At 45.6% G+C, this 24972-nt stretch overlaps 1 protein-coding gene across 2 annotated transcripts in view; it reads right to left on the reverse strand.

Annotated features, from left to right (window-relative positions):
• Positions 1-24972, reverse strand: part of CABCOCO1 (ciliary associated calcium binding coiled-coil 1) — a 304698-nt gene that overhangs the window by 156722 nt on the left and 123004 nt on the right. For both annotated transcript variants that reach the window (XM_085608790.1, XM_085608789.1), the window contains exon 3: positions 15071-15240. In XM_085608790.1, coding sequence (XP_085464916.1) covers positions 15071-15240 — 170 coding nt within the window. The remainder of the gene's footprint in view (positions 1-15070; positions 15241-24972) is intronic.

The following is a 24972-nucleotide window of genomic DNA, read 5'->3' on the forward strand; positions in this document are numbered from 1 at the left end:
GAGTCGTTGGAGGATGGAGCAGAGCACATTTTTCTAAAAACTGTGCGTTAGGCTTTTGCCTTCAAATGACAACTAGCACCTTGGTAATAGGACAGTGAGGTGGGCAATTTTTGTTTTTTTTTAAATTGAATTTGTAACCCAGGTGAGAACACCTAATAGTTATATGGTTCACTCTAGCCACGTGTTCCATTAATTAATCGTCTGTCAGATAGATATCATCTACATAGGACAATGCCTCCTCATCAAAATTTTGAACTAACTCCGTTACCCTGGGGGGCGGAGCTTGCCCGGCCGAAAGATGTTCGCGATCTGCTAGAGCTCCGCTCAACACCGCCAAATATTTTGTCAGAATCCGCTCATAATCCTGCTGCAGCAGCATAGCTGCGACCTGCGCTGACTCCCTGGACAACAGTGCTCCCGGTGAGCGTGGTCCGCTCACAGCTGCCCTCCATATATCCGAGCACTGCGGGGGCTCGGACGCCGCGGCGTGGTTTGGCCTTGAATCCCCGGCCTGGAGTTTGGCATTACCCGAGGCCCCTGCCACCTGGGCCGCGCTTGCTGGTGCGGCACCGAGCGTCCCTGCGACAGCTGCTTGATCTGAAGCGGCGGGGGCTGCAGATCCGGAATCCGCACTTCGGGTGGCCCGAGATAGCTGCCGGATGCCTGCTGTGGCGCCCCCGGGTCCTGCTCCCGACTCGCCGGTGCTCTGCTGCCTGGACCTGTTTCCTCTGCCAGAGGAGCGGTTATTTTGCGCGTCGGACCGGTGAGGACTTGGGGCAATGCTTTACTCTTGCGCTCTGGGGCGGGGTGCTTCCCTTGGCTCGGCGCAGTGTTGGTGTCTCCCTTGCATCTGCCCTCATTCAGTGCCCGCCTGGTGATGCTCCTGACAGTTGGTGCCCTCACTCTTCGTGCGTCCTAGTGTCTCCTGAGTGGACGCTGCCTGCATTGGAACCCTCGTGGTCACGTCTAACGCGAAGGTCAGTTCTCCACCAACTGGCTGAGCTTCGATTCTTTTGCCCCTGGAGACGCTTTGACACTGTGCTGCTCCCCCGATTATGGGTCTTGGCCACTGGTCACGAGGTGGTGATCTCGCCCTTCCGCTCTGGGTTCCCTGTGCCTCCCCTATTGTGTACCACTTACCTGCTCGACTCGGCGATATGGGGAAGGTCGACAGGGCCCAGCCTAAGCTGCAATTTGAGCAACGCAAATCCCAGCGAAACGAGGAGGGCGTGGAGGGGGCCCCCTCCGAGACTGACGCCTCGACGGACGACCCTGTAGGTGACATCAAACAAATCATTGCCTCTATGCAGCGGGGCCTTACTACCTTTGACTCCATGATAGACGCGCTGGCTTATAGAATGGACCGGGTCTCTGAGTGCGTCGACAAACACTCTGAGCGTCTAGACATGGCGGCGTGCCTTATTACCGAGGTGGAGGAGGCCCAGACGAATGCAGGGGACACGCGGATGCAGATGGAGCATGTTCGCTTGTCTCTGCGAGACAAGGCAGAGGACCTAGAGGCCCGGTCGTGCCGCAGTAACCTGCGTATAACTGGGCTAGCGAAGTCCACTGCAACAGGAAACATGGAGCAGTTTGTGGAACGCCTTCTGACCTCCCTCCTAGGCGCAGACACTTTATCCCATATATTCGTGGTGGGGAGGGCGCATCGGTCGCTCGGGCCTCGACCCCAGCCCCTCCCCGTCCTATCATCGCAAAAGTTTTGAATTACCAAGACAGAGACGCTGCGCTGCGAAAGGCGAGAGAACTGGGCCCGTGCAATATGAGGGGTCGGCTATATCTCTGTTCCCTGACTTCACTCTTAAAGTGCAGGAGGTGCCCTCCCAGATTACTTAAACTTCTTCGAAAGGCTCCCACACAGATTACTTGTGTGTCACCCCTGAGGCGGAAGCCGGATGCTGAGAGTGTGCTAACACTTGGTTGTGTGTTTTTAATTTTTACGCTGTGTGCTGTGTTAACAGTCAGCCTGGTTTTTAATTGCATGCGCTTGCCCTCCTCTTAAAAGCGCTCCTTGTACCTGCTTATCGCCCTCTCCTTCCTCAGCGATTCTCCTCGCCCGGCAGATCTGGTGCTGGGTCGAGTCGAGGGTGGCCGCCATCTTGGGAGAAGGCAGGGGTAGCGCTCTAGTCGCGGCTGCCTCCCGCCCTCCTCTCCTCCCATAAAATGCACACTGCCCCCCGACAGCGCAGCGGACGGGCGCAGCGGGCGCGCCGGCGGCGCGCCAAAGGCAAGCCCGTCTGCGCCCGTCCGCAACCGGCCGGGACCAGGGGCCACAAACCCTGCCTCTGCTCTAACGTACACTTCTTGCCAGCTTCGCACTTATCAAGGTACTTGGCCCCTCAGCCCTTTCACGCACCATCGCATTCAGACCCTGAACATTGCTGCCCCTTCCATCCCCTCCCCCGTCGCCTCCTTGCCCAGTCAGCAAGCTACCGTTTCCCCTGTGTATTCTCCCCTTTCCCCCCCCCGTTCTCCGCCGGCGGCCTCTGCCTACCTTCTCAATACCCGCTCAGCAGGCAGGCATCAGCTGGAACTTTACAACCTCCTTGACTCCGAGCTCCCCGATTTCCTGTTTTTGACGGAAACTTGGTTCTCCGTTGATTCCCAGCCTGATGTCCTGTCCGCACTCCCCGACTCGTACTACATACTCCGGGCTGATCGCCCCGACGGTAAAGTCGGCGGGGGGTGGCATTGATCATTCGGTCTACTTTTCAGTTTCAGCCCCTGTCCTTCCCTCCCATACCCAAAATTGATTTCATAGTGGCCCGTTCGGTGAATATCTCCGCACCCCTCACTATAGTTCTTGTATATCGTGCTCCTCAAACAATGCCCCATTTTTTACCCGCTCTGCAAGAACTTTTAGCCACCCTTGTGATCAATAATTCGTCAGTCCTTCAGCTGGGCGATTTTAATTATTGGCCTGGCGACCCTAGGGAAGATCTGGCCTCCAAAGACTTTTCCGACACTCTCCGCTGTCTCAACTTTATTTCCCACATTCACGCCCCCACCCATGATCATGGTCATATTCTTGACCAAATTTGGTCGGCCAATCGGGCTCTTTCTCCGACCACTATTCTTCCCTGTTCCTGGTCGGATCATTCGATCATTTCCTTCTCTATTGATTTACCAGTTATTGACAAGTCGCCCTTGCCCAAGAACGTCCTTGCTGCCTCCATTCCTCTCTGATAACGTCCTCCCCGGATTTATCGGCCCTTCCCCTCGACCTTCAAGTGGACGCCATTAACACCTGGCTATCTACCGCTTGTGATCGGATCGCTCCTCTCAGGACGGTTAGAGCCGGTCGTCTCCATGAAGCCAATAAATGGTTTTCTAGTATCCTTAAAACCCTTAAACTGGCTCTTCATCAGTCAGAGCGCCAGTGGAGGCGCAACTACTGCCCCGCCCGGAGGGATCAATATAGGTCTCGTTTAAACAACTACAAGAGAGCTATTCTCTCGACCAAATCAGATTATTTCTCTGGCAAAATCTTATCAGCAGCTAACAAATCTAAGGAGATTTTCTCCATCGTTCATAATCTGGCCTTATCTGATAGAGTCAACCCCAATCCCATTCCTTCACATACTCTCTGTCTTTCCCTCAATGATTATTTCTTTGAGAAGATTGCTAATATCAAACTGAATATCTCTTCACCTTCTTCCCATCCTTCTCCCTTTTCTTTCCCCCCTCTGTCTTCTTCTCTCACTCACTCCCCCCCCCCCCCCATCTCGAAAGAATCCTTTCTGACCTTGCTCAGAAAGGTCAAATCTGGCTCCCCTGTCGATTGTGGACCGGCCCGCATCCAAAGGGAGCTATTTACTGGTTGTCCCGATCCCCCTTTGTCCCTCCTTAACTCATCTATCTCTCAGGGAACAGTCCCGCCTCAATTCAAATCGGCCATTGTCATCCCTATCCTAAAAAAACCTGGTTCTGACCCCACCCTCCCTGCTAATTTTAGGCCCATTTCTTTGCTTCCGTATTTAGGCAAGATCCTAGAGAGCCATATTACCTCCTGCCTGTCGACATACATCGAGGACAACCATCTTCTGGCTTCCCATCAAGCTGGCTTTCGTCCGGCTCATTCGACAGAAACGGTGGTCCTCTCTGTCCTAGATGAGCTTAACAGCAAGGCGGATTCCAACTGCCCTCAAGCCTTGGTGCTTCTTGATTTGTCCGCTGCCTTTGACACAGTCGACCATTCCATCCTTCTCGACCGTGTCAGGGCAGCGGGCATCCAGGGCACCGCTTTCTCTTGGCTCGCGTCTTTCCTCCAAGGCCGGTCGCAGGCTGTTCAGCTCTCTTGGTACTCTGCCCCACCTCGTACAGTGTCCTGTGTGGTCCCCCAGGGTTCCTCCCTTTCCCCCTCCTTTTTAACCTTTATATTCACCCCCTCATTGTTTCTCTGCTCAATATGGAGGTGTTAGACCTGGCACCTTGGCGTGAGTTTCCCTTCCACTTTTTGATGGTGTGCCTCGACTGTTTTGCTGGTGTTGTCCGCTCAGGGCACTGCGCCACGGCTAATCCGTGCCGCAGTGCAAGTGCTCCCTAAGTAAAGTGTACCTGTAATTGATGTCCATGATTGGTTTATTGGATTCACTGTCAGTCCCCAGTAAAGTGCACCAGGGGTGCCAGGGCTTGTGAATGCCAATGCTGCTGGTGGGCTTGCAGCGCTGGTTGCGCCACCCACGGAAGCGGCCTTGTAAAGTGTGTCTAGGGTCTGCCACCGCAGACCCTGTGCGCGGTCCCGGACCGTCGCGCTGACTGCGCAAGTGCCCCCACTTGCCAGTCCCTAAACCTTCCCGTACCTACATATTAGCCACCCCTCTGGTAGGCCCAAGGGCAGGGTGCATTGTAGGCATAAGGTAGGACATGCCCTGATGTGTGTGGCATGTCTTAGTAGTGAATTACAGCCCTTTCCGTTCTTCACTATTGAAGGCTACCTGCTCTCCATAGGCCAGGATGGGCTGCTGGGATCACGCCAACGCTGTGACCCCAGTGGACTCAGAGAGCATGGTAGAAGTGTCAAGTTTAGTATGCCTGAACTCAGGATGATAAAATACTTCTTGTAGTCAAGTCTATTTTAGTATCCTGGGTTTGTAAATACTACTTTTAGAAAGTTAGTATTTACTGACCTGACCATCTCAGTCCGCCTCTGCTGTGTGTATGTGTTCTGCCTGACAACAGTAAGGAGCAGGGTTGGGGAATCCCCAGAGACAGGTTGGCTGCCAGGTGGTGGGTAGAGAGATTACACCTGGATGGGTGGGAGGAGTACACCTTGACTCTTGAATAGACCTGTGCTCTGCCACCACAAAGCCGGCGCCACCCCCTGTGGGGCGGCTGATGTCTCTGCCCTGCTGCTGAAAGGAAAGAGCAGAGTCACCATAACAAAGTGCTCCAGAACTGGACTGAGCCAGGCCTAGGCCCCCTGGCGCTAAAGAACAAAAGAATCATGGTATAAAAGTAGGAGCCTGGCTCCTAAGAAATCAGAATCCTGTTTACCACAAAGAACCTCTGCCCGACTAGAAGGAGAAGGAGACGCTGGAGGAGCTGGCCTGCTGCCTGCCTTGCTGAGAAAGGAGAGGAAGAGACTATTGAAAAGACTTTGCTACTTTGTGCTTGAACATTCTCCAAGGGCTTGATCTGAGCTTGCCCCCTGAACTGAACCCCAGGACCAGTGGGTTCTCTGTGCTTTTGCTCGTCCTCCAATTCGAGCCGTGTGTGCATCCCGCTGGAAAGAGACTGCGCCCCTCATCGCCCCTCCTAGGGCCGTGACACTCAGAAGCTCGCCTGCCTCCAACCCGTGAGAGCCCCGCTCCGTCCCGAGCCGCTCTCTGTTCCCGGGCCAGGCCGCCTGCATCCCTGTCACCGCCTGCCATTGGAGTGCGCTGAACGCGCTATCACCCCTCCCGCCGGAAGCCGTCCGACGACTGTGATCTACGCCGGGTCATCCAGCTGCACTGACCGTGCCCTGCGACCCCGCTTCGCTCTCCCCGGACACCTCAGGCCGCGCCGCCCCCGCTGTGGAGACCCTCCGGCACCGCCGTGCTAAAGGGTCGCTGGCCGCGCCTGCCTACTTGCCCACACCTGCTGATTGAGGACCCAAGAACACTTCCCAAGCTGAGAGTCGCACCGACCTGTGCCGACTCTTCACATCACGAAAGAAGTTCCAGTATCGGGCTCGGGGCCCGCAACGCCTTATTTCCCCGTTCGCAGGAGCCGATCTCTGTGAGTACTGGAACCACAAGTAACATTTGCAAGAGACTACAAGGTCTCCATTTGAAACTACGAACAAAGAACATTTGCCTGCTTTACAACCTGGTGGCATAGCGAAAACGTTATTGGTCTTGTGATAAGTCTGCTGAGATATATATCCTTATTTTTACATAAAGAATCGTATTTTTATATATATCCAAGTCTGGTGTCCGTTTCTGGGGGGATTGATGTATTTACTGTGTGTACGATTGTAAGTGCTTAACCACCAACGCCTGAGGAATCGCCTTGGCTGCTCACGCCACGCACCTAGAGGGTGAGCAAGGGTCATTCGCGAGGGGTTATCCTGCGCCCTGACGTGGAGGAGAGGGTTCCTGCTTGACACAAGGGCAACCTTGCGCCAACCAGAGATCCCCGACTCTAACAGGAGGTCTCCGTTTACAATTACGCTGATGACCTTCAGTTAATATTTGATCTCTCCTCTTCCACCAATTCCCTTCCTAAATTCCAAACCACACTTGTCTTTATTTCCGATTGGATGAGTTGAAATCACCTTAAACTCAATTCGGATAAAACGGAGCTGATCTTGACTGGCGGGCCCTCCAGCCCCTGGTCTCTCTGCCTCAGTTAGAACCCTCGGCATTAAAATCAGCCAGGACCTCTCCATGCGCCCTCAGATCAGCTCCGTCGTCTCTTCTTGTTTTCTTTCTCTCCGGATTATTCGTAAGATCTCCCGTTTTTTTTCTTTCGATGCCCTTAAAATTATCATTTTAGCCTTGGTTCTTTCCCGCCTGGACTACGGCAACTGCCTGTATGTGGGCATCCCCGCCTACGAGCTGCCGCGCCTCCAGACCATTCAGAATCAGGCTGCCTGCCTTGTCCACCGGCTCCCTAAATTTCACCACACCTCCCCCCTTCTTAAATCCCTTCACTGGCTTCCTATCCTGTACCGTACCCTCTTCAAAATGGGATGCATAGTCTTTATGGCCCATGCCCGTACAGCCCCTCTCTTCATCAACTCGATGGTCACTCACTACTTCCCCAGTCGCAATCTCCGTTCCTCTAGCCAGGCTCTTCTCACTGTTCTTCGCTTCCGCAAGTCTAGAGCAGGTGGCACCAGATTTTCCACTCTTGCCCCTCGCTTCTGGAACAGTCTTCCATTTTCCATCAGATCTATTACCATCTATCTACACTTCCGGAAGGCGCTCAAGACTCACTTGTTCGCCCTAGCGTTTCCCTCTCTTTGATCACCCTTACTACTCTCTCCGCCTCCTGTAATCTCTTAGCGCCAGGAAACCGCTTGGTCACAGTGCACTCTACAAATACTTTCAACTTCAACTTCAGTGTAAACTGCGGGACCAGCACATCGAATGCGCTATGTTATATTCCGCAAGACTCAAGGTCCTCTTTGATGGGAAGCCGCGCATATTTTCAGACCCGCAAACACTTCAAAAGGCCTTCCGCGACTGGGAGAGGGCCAACAAACGCTCGAACAATCAACACGCTTCTCCCTCACAGAATGGAGACGCTGGGACTATGGATGATAACGACTGACTGTCTGGTGATAACTCTACTATATGTTATGTATCTTTCCCGCTTTCATAGTTGATGGTGCGGTCACTTGTCACTGTGCTTTTTGATGGTCTATAATAGCCCTGTGGCGAGTGTAGTGACCCTGACAACACATTGCCCTAGTGTCTGCTTTCTCCTCCCTTATGGAGCTCCTTAATAATATGCCCCTATTGACACCCATAGTGCGCAGCCGGGGTATCGCCCTTTTCCTCGGGAGTTTGCCTATCCGAGGCTATCCTGACTCCCCCGAGCAGAGTTGCTCTGTATGTTCCTTGTTCCTAAATGTACCACAGATAAGCTGCAGTAGGATGGGTAATGGCAAGCGGTGTTTGTGCGGGGGGTTGGCTCAGTTTGTGTAGCTGGGCAACATCTGCCCCACTGTGTTAACCGCTGTTTCACTTTTTGTTGGTGGGTGTTTTACAGGACCGATGGGTGGGACTCCCTCACTCTTGGTTTCCTTTATTGTGAGGGTTGGGTGGGTTGTGGCTTGCCTCTGCTGTGTTGGGGTTAGCAGGGCATGGGTGGGGGGTGGTGTGTTTTTATAGAACGTTTTATTTATGCTTGGATCACCTTTTTTCCTTTTCAGGTTGTAGGGGGCGGTGGGTGGGGCCTGCCTCTGTTTGGATGCTCCGCACTCCTTTTATGTCCTTCTTATGTCAGACATGCAATCCAGGGCGGTAGCACCATGGCGCCTGACCTTTTTGACATGGAATGTGAGGGGATTAAACGATCGTCGTAAAGTGCGTAAAATTCTTGCATACCTGAGGCGCAAGGAGGTAGACGTTGCATTACTACAGGAGATGCATCTGCAGCCGGGCAGTGCTCTCCTTGCAAATCACAAAATAGTAAGCACCTCTCATGCGGCTTACTTTACATCACACTCCAGGGGCATCTTAACTTGGATTAATCCTAACACTGGCCTCCGACTCGAGCCCTTGATTACAGACATGACAGGAAGATACACGGTGACACGATGTTATGGCTCTCACTGGGAATTCCTAGTTGTTAACTCCTACGGCCCTAACTATGATGACCCTGACTTCTATCTTTCCTTGTTTGAACTACTCCGGAGCCGAAGCTCCCTCCCGATTTTCTGGGGTGGTGACTTTAACTGTTTTCAATTTCCCTGGGGCACCCGCCAGGGTTGTCCGCTAACACCGCTGTTGTATGCGGTTGCAGCTGAACCGTTGCTGCAGGCCTTACGTGAATATCACGGTCATAGAGGACTCCGCTTCCCTCGATACAATCTCATCACATCTGCGTATGCTGATGATACCCTCCTCTATGCCAGGGACCCTGAAGTGAACCTTTCCCTGGTAATCCGGGAGGTCCTTCGCTTTGGAGACCTCTCTGGCTTAACGATTAATTGGGATAAGTCTCTCATCTTCCCCCTGACGCCTGCAACGCTGCAATTTCCATTAGAGTATCCACTGCAGTGGACTACGGAGCCCGTATGGTATCTTGACATCCAGATCCACTCCGACGCGGATGTGATCTTGAAGGCCAACTACGGGACAATGGTTGGAAAGCTCACTGTTGACATCGATCGCTGGATACGCCTCCCCCTTTCTTTGACCGGCCGTGTTGCCTTGATGAAAATGATTGTTCTCCCGCGCCTACTTTTTCTCTTCGTTAACATACCCATAGTCCTCCCGCAGCAACTGTTTTGCGACCTCCGATCACTAATGACAAAACTAGCGTGGGCGGGCAAGACCCCGAGGGTGGCGTTGGACACGCTTATGCTCCCATACTCCTCTGGGGGGCTAAATGCCCCAAACCTGGAACTGTATTATAGAGCTGCACAGGCCTCACATGCGTATAGCTGGGTCCACGGCCCCCCGGGATCTAGCCCATCTCCAAGTGGAGTGGGTTGCTGCTGCCCCGCATTCATTGCCACATTTTCTCACACAAGCCCCTTCGCGTAGATGTGGCATCCTTGATTCAATCAATTCTTTTGCTCATGCGTGCAACGTGCTCCTTGATATATATGATGGCGCACAGCTCTATTCCCCCCGACTGCGTGTTGAGTGGTGCCAATGGTTCGTGCCCAGTTCGGATCGGGGGACCCTTGACTCCCTATACAAGCTTCATATTCAGACTATGGGTGATCTCTTTTGGGGGGGGGGGGGAGGGGAGGGTGTGCTCCTGGGGGGAAGCGGCAAGCACTACTAACAAACACTCTGCTCTGACTAAATTTCATTTTTTTAGAAATCGTCATGCCTTGCTGGAAGTTTTGGGTGAGGAGCTACAGGAACCCCAAGATATCCCCCCTTTGTCTCTACTCTTGAGCGCCCAGAGCCCATGTAAATTGATCTCCAAACTGTACACTTCGGCTCTCATCACGAAGATACCCTCCCTAAACAAATCTCGTCAGGCTTGGCAAGTAGACATTGACACCCCCATCATGGACGATGTCTGGTTCTACTGTTGCACAGTGACCCGACAGATCTCTATCAACGGCCGACACCAGCTTGCCCATTTCAAATACTTGCATAGAGTGCATCATTCCCCCTTGAGCTTGTTCCGGTTTGGATTACGTGACACTGACGACTGTGAGCGCTGAAGATCCCCCCGAGCAGGTTTTTTCCATTTGGCATGGCTCTGTCCCCCAGTTGCACACTATTGGGCTGCGATCTTTCATAAACTTAGCGACATATTGGGATCTCCTTTGGCCCCGCATCCTTTAATGGCACTGTTAGGTTATACCAAACCTCTTAAGAAGGCTATGCGCAAATTGGTTGCTTTTGGCATCCTATTGGCTAAACGCAGACTGGCGATGAGATGGATGAGAGGACCGTTGCCAACCCTGGCGGAATGGGAGCGAGATATGTTATATTGTCATACTCAATGGGAGGTTTACAATGAGATGAGGCCTCCGAGTAATCTGGGGTCTCTTTGCTCAATACTGCGCTCTTCAAATGCCTAATACTGATGCCTCTGATGACTAATAACTGTTACTGGCTGTTTTCGGCTCATTTATGCTCTGTGGTGCTGTTGCTGTGGACCTTGCTCCCCTTTAGGCTGTCATCTTACTGTAAGGGTTCTATATGTCGGACAGGCGACCTGCAAATCACTTTGTGAAGTATCGCCTTCTCACCCCTTGGATTGCCACATCCCTTGTGATGCCTCTCCCCACCCACCCTCTCAGTGTCCCGAACTGCCCTCTGGATCATTATTGTTTATTTGATCCATTGATTATGAAACTTGTGATTTGCATCTGTTTTTTGTTGATTCCTGTTTTTCCATCCCTTTCAGATATGTATTGATTCGTGTTTTTATTCTTTTGTTGTGTATTTGAAAATTTAAAAAAATAAAATAATGTAAAATAAGGGGGGAAAAAACTGTTACCCTTGCTGGAAACAACCTGGGGCTGTTCTTATACCTATCGGGTAATCAACAAAATTGGAGTTGAGAGCCTAGCGCCACGAATGCTATCAAATATCTGCTTCCAGACGCTATATTTTGGCTGAAAAATCTATTTGAGATGTTCAGTGTTGTTTTGGACTTTTTCCGCACTATGTTATTCATTAGTGCGGCACTGTGTGCATTCTGTACTGCAAATGTGTGTGCGGATGCGTTCAAATGTCTGCAATCTAAGACTAGACAATATGAATTATCAGGTTTTATTACGGGAAACAAAGAATGTATTCATAGATGAGGTGAAATCCTCAATCACACCGTGGTATTCAAGTTGATCTAGGATCTCCCTGACTTGTTTTTGTGCCTCATGTTTAATTGGGTACTGTCTCTGAGGTTCAGGAATTGATTTTAATGAGATTTCGTGATGAGGTGACTCATCATCACACCCAACATGGTTGCAGTAAAGTGCAGGAGCTAATGCTAGTGCCCACTCCTGCACGTATGAATTTTTAACTGGCTCCGGTACAAGGTCAGAAAAAGCAGGTAAAATAAATTCTTCTCACATTAGGCAATACATTACTAAATCAAGTGGCAAATCCTTTTCGGACAGAAGAATGTCATAACCGTGGGTCAGGTTCTCCTAAAAGAGACCCTTCACTTTACTGGGTATGCCCCCTCCATTTGGAGTGTTATTTCGTATATAAACAATGCGGGACACTTACCCTCGTATAGGTGTTACTACGATGATGTACTCACTCAGCGCTACTACCCCCAGAAAGTCCATTAGGTTCAGGCAAACTATGGTGACTTCGGCCACACTGTCCAGCATCATCATTGCCCATTCCCCGCTCCGAAGCACAGTCCTCAGTAGCCTAGGCATTTCTAATTTTAATCCTGGCTACCTTCTTTTTTTTTTAAATTAATGTTTTGTCTTTTGTTTTTCTTCCTGTTTAAAGATGTAATACGAAGTGCAATGTGTCTCCCTTTTCCACTTGACTCGCTCTTCCGATCTGTACTCTGACCATCCTTCTCTATCCGAACACTTTTCCGATGCATCCTGAAAGGAACAAGATGAACGTGTATCAGTATCCTGATACTTATCAGGCTTTCTAATATTGTCACAGTTTCGCAAGTTATATCTCCAGTCGGTGTGTTCCTGTTCAGGAGACCCTCCCTGTGACCGTGTTTTGTTTATTTGATTTTTTTGTTTATTATCCCATTTCTTCGTTGAAGAATCAGGTGCTTGCTTAGAGTTATCTCTTTCAGATCTACTCTTTACTATTGGTTTCCCAGGTTTGGCTCCCAGATTATCTCTGTCTAGAGAGGCATATGTATCTTCGATAATCTTATGTAATTCGCACTCCTGCTGTGCTGGAGTGAATTCCCTCAGGCGTTGGTGTATGTCCATCACTGCTGCCTTCCATCTAATTATAGATACCTGGGCAAAATTGCCCATCAGTTTCATTCCCAGATCTAAGGCAGACTCTGCCCCGTACTCATTCATAAACTGTTTCAGTACATCTGGTATGACTGCTTTTGAAGGGGTACATGTGTTCTGGTGTATACTGCAGCTGAAGACTGTACCCCATTCCACTAATTGGGGAGCCATCCCCATCGGCAAGCAAATTGTCAGTATTCTGTGTTTTTCCTGTGGGCCTGTATGGGGAAAAACAGATTCAAGCTGTGCTGTTTTTGGTGTTACCCAGAACAGGATTTGCTCCCGGCTGGTGGGAACTTTTCCCATGATTGCATTTAGTGTTTGCGGGCTAATACCTGAGGTAGCCATGTGTGGTTGTGTAGCCTGAGCAGCCCCCACAGGTCTCATTACACATTGAGCAAGATTTCTGTCCATTTTTACTAGATCTCTGTAATGTTTGCGCACTCCTGCTGCTGTTAAGGCAGCAACGTCTGAATGCGGTGTGTATGATGCTAAGACCAGCCAAGACGCTCTGTCTCTGCTGAGCAGACCAAGTCTCACATGTTCTGTTGTATGGGGTAGCACGCCTTTAACCAATTAAGGTGCTCTTGGTATGTTAATGGGACTTCTAAGTCCACATATGGAAAATATTCATCAGGTGGTTCATCTTCAATGTAAAAACCAAAGGAAATGATGGACGGAGTGTTGAACATTGCAAGCACTCACCCCCAGTCAATTGATCTGGGTTTAATCCATCACCGTTCTTTAGCCCACTCTGCCACCCCAGTTCAGAGATGGCCATATGCAAATCAGTCTGACCCTGTGCCTCATGGGAACAGTCCAGCCCGAACTGCCAAGCCATGTCTTCCCTGGACCGGAAACAAGCTTCCTAGGACCGGTTTCTGGCATTTCAGCCGTCTTCAGCCAGGCTTGCTTGAATCCAGTGACAAAGTGAGCAAGGGACTCACGTCTGAGCATACCCTGCCAACTTATGGCGAACAAAGCAAAAACCAAAGGAAATGATGGACGGAGTGTTGAACATTGCAAGCACTCACCCCCAGTCAACTGATCTGGGTTTAATCCATCACCGTTCTTTAGCCCACTCTGCCACCTCAGTTCAGAGATGGCCATATGCAAATCAGTCTGACCCTGTGCCTCATGGGAAGAGTCCAGCCCGAACTGCCAAGCCATGTCTTCCCTGGACCGGATCTTCAATGTATTCATGAAATAACCTTGTGTGTGCATCTGCAGGCGGGAATTTAACACAAGAATAGAATACCTCTCTCCTGAATGCTTCGTGTACCTCAACCACCAAGGTAACATCTCCACCTGTTGCCGGGAGGCCATGTTGTAGTAGTTTCATGGGAACTGCCTGTCTGCAATTTTCGGAAATATTTAGTTCAACTAACTGTTCCCCAACGTCCTCATCTAGTTGTTCGGCCATTGTTAGAGCAGTAGTATTTAGTCAAATTGTTATAGAGATATGGTGTGCACAGTGTGGGGACCTATAATCCTCCAGCTTGATTAACTTTCAGCCAATACAGGGTATGCCTACTCAGCTGAGGCGGATTTGTTTCCCTTCTCACTACTGATGTCTCCAGTTAAAATGTGAGATGGGGTTTCTGAGAAAGCACAACTGAACTACTTATATTTGACCGCTAAATAAGAGCCTAACCAACACTGGCGGCACCATGTCGTGTAGTGCCTACCAATCTGTAGGATCTGCACATTGTTCAGACAACATAAACTAAGGGCTGGGTGTCAAGACTGATTCCAGACACCCCTGCAGGATATGTTGGCCTACAGACCAGCTAGCTCACAGTGCCACTGTAAGCCCCCTAACCTACCAGGGAGCGAATGGTTTCTGGCAACCACTGAACATGACAACCCTGATTCCTGAGGAATCATGGAAACAGTACAGAACCTTTCGCTCAGTCACAGGTGCTCACTTATTCTCAGAGAAATATACAGAGAATACCCAGTGGAACATTTTCAATAATATTTATTGCACCAACATTACTTTTGCATAGAATATGTGTGCTGCGATGATTAGTAGACAGAAGCAGATAAAAACAATTACAATCACCAAGAGCGTAAATTGTAGATATAGTTCTACCATGGTGTGAAACAATTGTATAAATGCAGGCATATAAACAAGACAGTAATCTAGCATACTCCTACTATGCAAACCCTACTCCAAGTGTACCTAAAGTGTGTGTAGGTGTAAAGCCAAGAATCCCCCCAAGGGGCGATCCAACCCCATTAACTGATAGGATAGAGTGACTGTTTTCTGACTGTAATGATGAGTAAACAAAATATGCCATCAAAGTCAATTTCTTGAAAGAACCATTATTTGAACCAATCTAAGAAGAAGGAAGCTAATTTTTACATGAAACAAATGCATGCTTTCAGACCAAGTAATTCATTCATATACACATAAATACACCTGTACCATATGTGGCCACAGGTGCATTTGTATTTAGTTGAATTACTTACTTTCCAGGTTTACCATCAAGGAATGCAATAGGTTCATGAATCCACATAGCTGTGGGGGAGCAAATTTCATGTCCTTGGCCCACCAGAATCCCGAGACATAGTAATCCAGCAGTACTGCTTCATACAAATTATACAGCGGTTCCTTAAATTTCATGAATTCTTCCAGTATCCTAAACGAAAAAGTTAAATATTAGAACATTTTGTTTTTCAAATTTACATTGAGTTCAAGGATTTAAAACGTGACTTGACAATTGTTAAACGTGTAACTATGGTGCATGCAGCAACAACTGCCACAACATATTTAAGGAACAAAAATCATTGGGCCTTATTACGATATTGGGTGGACTTCAGTCCGCCAGACATCGTAGCGTACTGGGATCGCCCCATCTTAGGTCAGCGGTTCTGACCTAAGTATTATAATGCGACTGCCCATAGAGCAGTGGCAAACATCCATTGCTCAATGGAAGCTTGTGCAACAGATGGAAAAGGGCCACAGCAAAAGCTTCCATTGAACAATAGATGCTTTTTAACCGCACGGTGCTTGCCACACACGGTGCTGGGGTGTTTAGGGGGCACCATAGTTGTCACGCAGTCCCATTAGCACATGGTCAGGGGGCGGGGCCCCTACTAGGGGCCCACAATGTCGCTTTCCGACAGCCTTCCCATGTTGGAAAGGCCGACATGGAATGGCTGTCGGGAGAAAAAACAAAGTAGTGCAAATACACCTCAGCGTTTTATTCAAATATATGGAAGTGTACAGGCATAAATTACCATATGTGGAAATGAAATGCTGAGGTGTATTTGCACTACTTTGTTTATTCTATTAAATAGGAGCTAATATTTCCGTGTGAAAACCTCTTCCACTAGATTCCAGCATATTTCGGATGTTTCCTCCCTTTTAACACCTTGAAAAACGATTTACTCTTGTGTCGCTGAAACACAGAATTACTTAAGCAACGAATTTTCAGAAGTGCTCTTAGAATTCTTTGCGAATTCCATGCAAGTCTGAATTTCACAACCTTTCACCTCAAAGGGTCCCTTTAGGAGTTGAATTAGTCCACAAGGTACAGTCTTAACCCCTGCAATTTAGAAATGACACTGTTACAAAAAACGTTAATGTATTTAGATGCCGCAAAGCTATATAAAAATATTATGTATTTTTCAGTTCAAAATCACAAGCAAAATAATCACCTGTGATTTTATTATAAGTGTAAAACAAATCTATCTTCTTAAGAGCAGATGTTCCAAAAATGTGTGAATCATTAAATAGCATCCTTAAGTACACGGCATATGGAGTTTAACTGTGTTGCCCACGTCCTACCTTGATTAGGGCATGATAATAAGGAAAGGAAAAAGATAGCAGATTAGTGTAAGTAACCATAGGTAACCGTATGGGTTTTGTTCGTATGTGGCTAAGTAGCTACGGAGAAATCCAGACTTACGACCTTCTCAAGTCCTAACTACTCCTGTTCTTATTTCTTGCCATTCACAAAGTTTCAAAGCATTGTTTGAAAATATCCGAAAACGTATCTCGTCAAAACACGTATCTTACACTGTTTGCATAAATTTTGCCAGTGGAAATCCTCAGAATACAAAATAATTCATTTAAAATACAAGGACAAAGAAATGAATATATCAATGTCTCACACGACATTTGTATCAAAATTGTAAACTGCGATTAACTAATTGCGATTTTCTGAGAATCGCAATTAGGTAATCGCAATTTTCAATGTATGAAACTCCATGAGTTTCAAATACCGATTCATAGTGGGTCGCAAAGCAACCTACCTCATCATTATTAATGAGGTAGATCACAATTTGCGACCCCCCTAGGAATCGCAAAAATCACAGGGATGGTGGCCTGCTGAGGTCAGCAGACCACCATGTCTGTGATTGTTTTTAAATAAAGCAATCTTCTTTTTCTGTAAAGCAGCCCGTCTTCCTTAAAGGAAAACGGGATGCCTTACAAAAAGAAAAATGAAAAGTTTCCCTTTCATTGTTTAAGAGCAGGCAGTGGTGGTGCATGGGACCACTTTCTGCTCTTGAAAAATGCTTTTACAAAAATTCACAAAGGGGAAGGCCATTTGCGAATGGGTTATACCACCAACTTGAAGTAGGTGGTAAAATGCGAATGTTTTGTGACCACATTTCGGTCGCAAAACATTCATACATATGGATACGATTCGGTATTAGGAAGGGACACCCTAAACACACCCCTTCCTCATACCGAATCGCAAACCCCAATTTGCAAATCGGTAACACGTTTACCAAATCGCAATTTGGGTTTGATGCATGTAGCAATAGCCTTTTTTAGCATGCGTAAACGTACTGATTCTGCAAATCAGCCCGCTTGCAAACTCAAAAAGGCTTCATGCATGCGGCCCTTGGTTGGAAAACAGACATTTTACAGTCAATGCCACCACATGGGTGCATGCCCAATTCCATACACATAGCACATCACCTGTCCAAGAATGCATGTTTATCACATCAGTGATACGTACGAACAATGATACACATTAGCAGCAATGCATAAACATGGGGAAGATGTTCAATCTCTAGAAAACATGAAATAGAAATCCCATGCTTAAAAAGCAAAGACGTGTATGCCATTTATTTAAAGCATCCGACACTGGTGCTTCCCTAATGTATGCTTATATAAAATGTGAATTACTGCACAAAATCTGCATTAGGAATATGTCTTCCATGCATTGGTGTGAAGGACATGCATCTAATCTTATCTAAAACTGCTTTATCAGAGAGAAAAGCAGCTTACCAAAGAGAGGGGACTCTTATGGCATAAATCTTCATATGTGCACACCCTCTATCCATGAGAGGTGAGGAGTGGGAATATGGTTATGTTATGAGATGGAATATTTTTTATACATTTTGTATCCGAATAGAAAAAAATATACATTCTATTCATAGTTTATAGAAAAATAAGAAAATACGTTTAAATATTATTCTTCAGCAGCATGAATGCAATTCTCTTAATTCATTCTGGAACAGATCTGTAAACATTTCAAAATCTTTGAATAATATTCCGTCTTAATGCATTCAATTATTCATATAACATAACCTTATAGATTTGTTCCTCTTTTTCTCACAGTCACTAAAAATGGTGCTAATGAAGGGCTCTATCGGTGCGTAATTAATAAGAATGCAACAGAAATAGCTATAAATATAAATCTCTTTTTTTGATGCTCTAAACCTGGTAGATGCAGTGAAGCATCTTGCAGAAATATATAAGGATCTGGTCTGATATGGTACCTTATTTGTAAGCTAATAGTTTGAAAACCATGAATTCAGAAAGGGTGTAGCTTGTGACAACATCCTATTATATGCCACCAGTCGCCAACAGAATCATCTTCACAATGAAAACAACTTGATTGGGTGTATAATTATATGTCAATTTCGCATACAATTATTTCACCAAAAATTGGCCCCTCAAAAGGATTCACTGCTGAACTGAGATATTTCCCATCCACATTTTGTCAGTTAATTTTATCCTGAAGTTTTTTTCCCATTTACTAACAAGCAGAGCCGGTTTTAGCGCTGGTGGAGCCCAGTGTGAATATGTTTGTTAGCGCCCCTCGTGACTTCCTTCTCCATTAATTCCCTCACTTACCACCCTTTAACAGTGACCCTCAAGTCTTCATAACCACTCTATCACATGTTTTTCTTTTGTTTAGAGCTACTTATACCACTGTAGAGTGTCGTAGCACTTTCCATCACACAGAGACAATGAATTCAACGCTTTAACCAATACGTTGAAGTTTCCATGCAGCTCTTTGATGTCAGTTAATAGCTCACTGTTCTATATTAGGATTTGAATTTATAAATTGCAAGCAATAAAAGAATCTCTCGGACAAAAGCAGTAACCCACTGAACTATTTACATTATATGCACTTCTGTGACCAGCATGGTGCACTTGCTTTGCGGCAGGTATATTAAACCTCTGTGCTACTCCCACTAGAAAAAACAAGATCGATCGCCAGCAGGTCCAATATTCACCAGAATTTTCTTGACATTTTTATTGTTGCCTGAAACTTGTTGAAGGCAAGGAACGAGGCAGCAGGTGCTTTAAAATCCACTAAATGTGTGACAAGACAGCACCCCATGAAGTCAGCAGCCGGTGCAGTGGCACCGATCGCACCACCCTAAAGCTGATCCTGCTAACAAGCTCAGTAATCACAGCTTCCTGGTCGACTTGTGCAAGAGCATGAGCTCATTTACCTATACTTAGGAGATGGAAAACTACTTTAGCTATTTCATGGCGATAATGCCGAGCTTTGTCAAAAAAGGGTTTTAAGAAGCCTCTTATCTTCTGGAAAGTAATATAACATCCAAAAGAATTTTGGGAAAAGCAGTTCTGAATTGCCTCCCAGGATTTAAGCATCTTGGGAGACAAAAAATCTGAAATCAGTTGAAAGCTGGCATCTTCCCATTTGTAAAGTACTCTTAATTCTATACTGAACACCATCTTATCACACTGTTGTATGGTGAAAATTTATTTATATAAGGTATTGAGCAAAGAAACGTTTTTTTCAGAATCCAATCATCTGCAACGTTGTACATATGTTTTTTAGGATATTGAGGAGATTTGATAAATAAGGATGCATTAACAGATGATTCGTTAAGTATTATATTTATCATGGCATTGTTGAAAACTTTAGTCTGGGTAGACAGGATAATGCTATGCAATCGAATTATAAAATTGGCCAGAGGGGATAAATAAAAAAGACTAAGATCCTGAGAGACAGACCATCATTCTGAATACCAAGCTGAATTTTACATAGTTTAATTTGAGGTCTTTGACCTTGCTCTCTAAATGTAAGCATTCGTTTAGGTAAAGAGTCATAACATTATTTTGTGATTTACTAGTGTACAGGACATATTAGAAAATAAAATGAAGGAGGTCTAAATTTACATTTTGATTTGAGCAATTCAACCTATTACCGTCAGAGGAAGATTTTGTCAACTTTCAAACATCTTTGTTATTAATACATACTTATTGCTATTGTAGGAAATTATATATTATATATATATATATATATATATTATATAATATATTATATTATATAATATATATCTAAATAATATATATCAGAGATAATCAGTGTGATCAAGGGAGCTTGACTCTCGAAACGCGTAACAGTGAGAATAAAACTCGTTACTGCATCTGAGAGTGCGTTGCTTATTTGCGAATCTTTTTTGAATCAATTTTGCCGGCGGTAACTCTACCGGCTTAACGCACCACCCAACTACGGGCGAGTTTCCCAGGAGGAGCCGTCTTCAAAAATGTGTATATATATATATATATATATATATATATATATACACATTTTTGAAGACGGCTCCTCCTGGGAAACTCGCCCGTATATATGTATGTATATATATATATATATATATACCGTGCGTGCAGGGTGTGCGCATAGTGAAAAACCAGAAAAAAATAAATAAATAAATAAATACATAACTTAGCATTTAAAAAACCGTACAAATTCACTGAAAAACACATAGGTTTCACACACGTTATAGTTAGGAATTATCATTTACAAAACCTTGCAAATTCACTTAAAAAACCATAGGTTTCACACATGTTATAGTTAGCTGTACATTTCACTCGTAAAAAACCAATGAAATTCCACGTTATAGTTAGATCAGGTAACTATAACTTGCGCGACCGCAATCCACAATGTGTAATTTCAGATGTCATCATTGATGTCATGAGTGATGTCACTGACCATGTCATGAGTGATGTACGATGTGACGTCATCAGCAGTTTATTGTGGGCGCGCAAGTTATAGTTACCTGATCTAACTATAACGTGGAATTTCATTGGTTTTTTACGAGTGAAATGTACAGCTAACTATAACATGTGTGAAACCTATGGTTTTTTTAAGTGAATATATATATATATATTACCTACTGGCGGTCGCCAGTAGGTAGTTATAGTTAGGACCACGTTTCCATAGGAAAACCTCAACATTCTATTTTGAATAACTTTGGCGCCGGTCGACGAATCCTCGCGAATTTCTCAAAATAGGTGGGGCGCTACGCTCCGCTCCTACCCTGAAAGTCTCGGGGGGATCCGTCAAGCGGGGGCTGAGATAAAAGGGGGGTCCCAAAACGCGTTTTTCCCATGCATTTTTCCATAGGACCTTTAGAACGAGCTACAGCCCGAACGGCTGAACAGAATTACTCAAAATTTTGCAGAGAGGTAGTCCCTAGGTCAAGGAAGTGCCTTTTGTAGGTTTGGTGTAAATCTGTTCAGTAGATTCTGAGAAAATAGCCTTTAAATCAATATATATATCTGAGCCCGCTTACGGTACGCTTACCGTACGCTTACGGTAAGCGTACGGTGGCGTGCGCGAGCGCGATTCTGATTGGCTCTTAGATCTTAGTAAACATTCGAATCGGCCGAAACCAGGAAGCGGCGGCCGCCATTTTGTGTATTTCACTCTGAAAAAAAAGAGTGAAAACAAGGAAAGGGGGCAATGAGGAGAGTTACAGACCCCCTAACAATTGTAAGGGGGTCAAAGAAGGTCAGAAAAGTTCCAAAAAAACATTTATTGATTTTAAAAAAAATCACGGGGTACGCGTACGGTAAGCTTACGGTAAGCGTACGGTAAAAAAAAAAAAAAAAAAAAAATGAAAAGCAGATTTAAGAGTTTAGAAATTAGGGAGCTCTAAAAAGAGCTGTTGTGTTTATGAAGTCATTTTTTTAGTGGTACCTACAAGTAAGTACCGATGCAGAGTCTAAGGTTCAAGAGGAAGACTCTGTTCCCTTCATCATTGAAGTGCACACCATCTCCTCTATAAATGTCTTGCATGTCATAACGCAAGTTGTTGTGGTAAATGGCACCCATACCATAGTCACGGAGGAAAGCAGAAACAGATTTGTTGACGTGCTTTCTTGCTTTGTCAATCTGTGGACAGAAATGATTGGACCAGTTCCATTTTTGCCTTTGGCATATGTTGGAAAACACAAAGGCAGTTTTAGGGAAAAGTGTAAACAGTTGTGCAAAGGTGTCCTTCATAAGCATTTCCAGACCTACCCCAGTCAAAGTGCCTAGGTCATTGCCACCACAGTGCACTATTATGAGGTCAGGGTGTTGGATTTGAATGAAGGATTTCACCAATGGCATCAATTGGTGCCACTTTAACCCTCTCTGACCAATCCATTTAATGTCTACATTTGGCAAAGCAAGGTCTCTCACCATATCTGTTTTCTCTGCAAACTTTTCACTCCAGAAGACATAGCTGTGCCCTACAATCCACACTGTGAACATCTTCAAAGGAGAACTGGATGCACTCAGGAGGTGTCTTTCAGTAGAATGGCAATATGAAAAGAAAGACAGTTTGGAAATGGAGGCATACATATTTTTTTAAAACAAAAAGAACTGATTGGCTGTTTCATACCATTCCAGACTAAAAACTAGGCTGTATGTGAAAATTAATAGAAGCATGTTTTGTATTGGTACAAAAAAATGTGTAACCAAAGAACAGTACTATGGATTTGCTGTTAGGTTTGAAAAGTCAAGCACTCTTGCTCTGTGGAATTGAAACATTGTGTGTCGAACTTCTGACCTAACTGAACACAGCAGTGTTCCATGAGCTGTTGCTATGGTAGCAGGCAGAAGTCAAGTTGGGGGAAGGGTACTAGGCAGAAGTCAAGTTGGGGGAAGGGTACTTTTGGAAAAGGGTTCGTTTTCAACCAATAGAAATGTGTGAATACATGTGAAAAAAAGGGGGAAGCACTGAGATTTGAAACTTACATGTATATGTGTGGAAAAATAGAGGGAAAGTTTGCCATTATCTGGTTCTGCTGAGAGGAGAGAGGTGAACACAACAGAGATCCTGGCTCTGATAATCTGCTGTTTGAGTGTCACATTTCTTTCACAACTAACTAATTTTAAAGGTGAGTTTACAGTTTGAGAGGGGATGTATGTGGTAACTTAAGAAATGAATAATAGAAATGGGAATTGTTTTTGTTGTAGTTACACATGGTGGTTTCATAATGTGTCAGTGTGTAAAAGTGATTTACACTTGCCCCGAAAAAAAAAAGAGCAGTAAGTGTGCTTTCAAATTGGCAAAGAAATTTCGTTTTGGGACTAATGTGAAAACATGACTCTGTGTGCATAGAAGAATTATAGGCAGAGATTTATTGCGTCTTGCTCTGGTGATTTTACAGTTGGATTAGATGGAAAGGGGGAGCGAATTATTGGGGGAAGAAGCAGAGGCTTAGCACACACCCATGTCCTTGCCGTGTATAGTCATGCACAGTATTTACAAGCCAGTGGGGTTTTCAGGTTTAAGTCTGTAATGCAAATACATTCAGCATCACTAAGGCTGGTTGCCCTTGCTGGAGTGTAGGCAGTCACAGAGAATGCACATGGTGGTGGTCTGAAAAAAAAACAGCTTGGACACGTGCAATTAAATAAATCAAAAATAGTGGTTTCATAATGTGTCAGTCTGTAAAAGTGATTTCAAATTGTAAAAAGAGATTTTCACTTGGCCCGAAAAAAAAAGAGCAGTAAGTGTGCATTCAAATTGGCAAAGAAATTTCGTTTTGGCACTAATGTGAAAACATGACTCTGTGTGCATAGAAGAATTATAGGCAGAGATTTATTGAGTCTTGCTCTGGTGATTTCACAGTTGCATTAGATGGAAAGGGGGAGCGAATTATTGGGGGAAGAAGCAGAGGCTTAGCACACACCCATGTCCTTGCTGTGTATAGTCATGCACAGTATTTACAAGCCAGTGGGGTTTTCAGGTTTAAGTCTGTAATGCAAATACATTCAGCATCACTATGGCTGGTTGCCCTTGGTGGAGTGTAGGCAGTCACAGAGAATGCACATGGTGGTGGTCTGAAAAAAAAACAGCTTGGACACGTGCAATTAAATAAATCAAAAATAGTGGTTTCATAATGTGTCAGTCTGTAAAAGTGATTTCAAATTGTAAAAAGAGATTTTCACTTGGCCCGAAAAAAAAAAGAGCAGTAAGTGTGCTTTCAAATTGGCAAAGAAATTTCGTTTTGACACTAATGTGAAAACATGACTCTGTGTGCATAGAAGAATTATAGGCAGAGATTTATTGCGTCTTGCTCTGGTGATTTCACAGTTGCATTAGATGGAAAGGGGGAGCGAATTATTGGGGGAAGAAGCAGAGGCTTAGCACACACCCATGTCCTTGCCGTGTATAGTCATGCACAGTATTTACAAGCCAGTGGGGTTTTCAGGTTTAAGTCTGTAATGCAAATACATTCAGCATCACTATGGCTGGTTGCCCTTGGTGGAGTGTAGGCAGTCACAGAGAATGCACATGGTGGTGGTCTGAAAAAAAAACAGCTTGGACACGTGCAATTAAATAAATCAAAAATAGTGGTTTCATAATGTGTCAGTCTGTAAAAGTGATTTCAAATTGTAAAAAGAGATTTTCACTTGGCCCGAAAAAAAAAAGAGCAGTAAGTGTGCTTTCAAATTGGCAAAGAAATTTCGTTTTGGGACTAATGTGAAAACATGACTCTGTGTGCATAGAAGAATTATAGGCAGAGATTTATTGCGTCTTGCTCTGGTGATTTCACAGTTGCATTAGATGGAAAGGGGGAGCGAATTATTGGGGGAAGAAGCAGAGGCTTAGCACACACCCATGTCCTTGCCGTGTATAGTCATGCACAGTATTTACAAGCCAGTGGGGTTTTCAGGTTTAAGTCTGTAATGCAAATACATTCAGCATCACTATGGCTGGTTGCCCTTGGTGGAGTGTAGGCAGTCACAGAGAATGCACATGGTGGTGGTCTGAAAAAAAAACAGCTTGGACACGTGCAATTAAATAAATCAAAAATAGTGGTTTCATAATGTGTCAGTCTGTAAAAGTGATTTCAAATTGTAAAAAGAGAT

The sequence above is a fragment of the Triturus cristatus genome, chromosome 1_2 (assembly GCF_964204655.1).
Source record: "Triturus cristatus chromosome 1_2, aTriCri1.1, whole genome shotgun sequence".
NCBI lineage: Eukaryota > Metazoa > Chordata > Amphibia > Caudata > Salamandridae > Triturus > Triturus cristatus.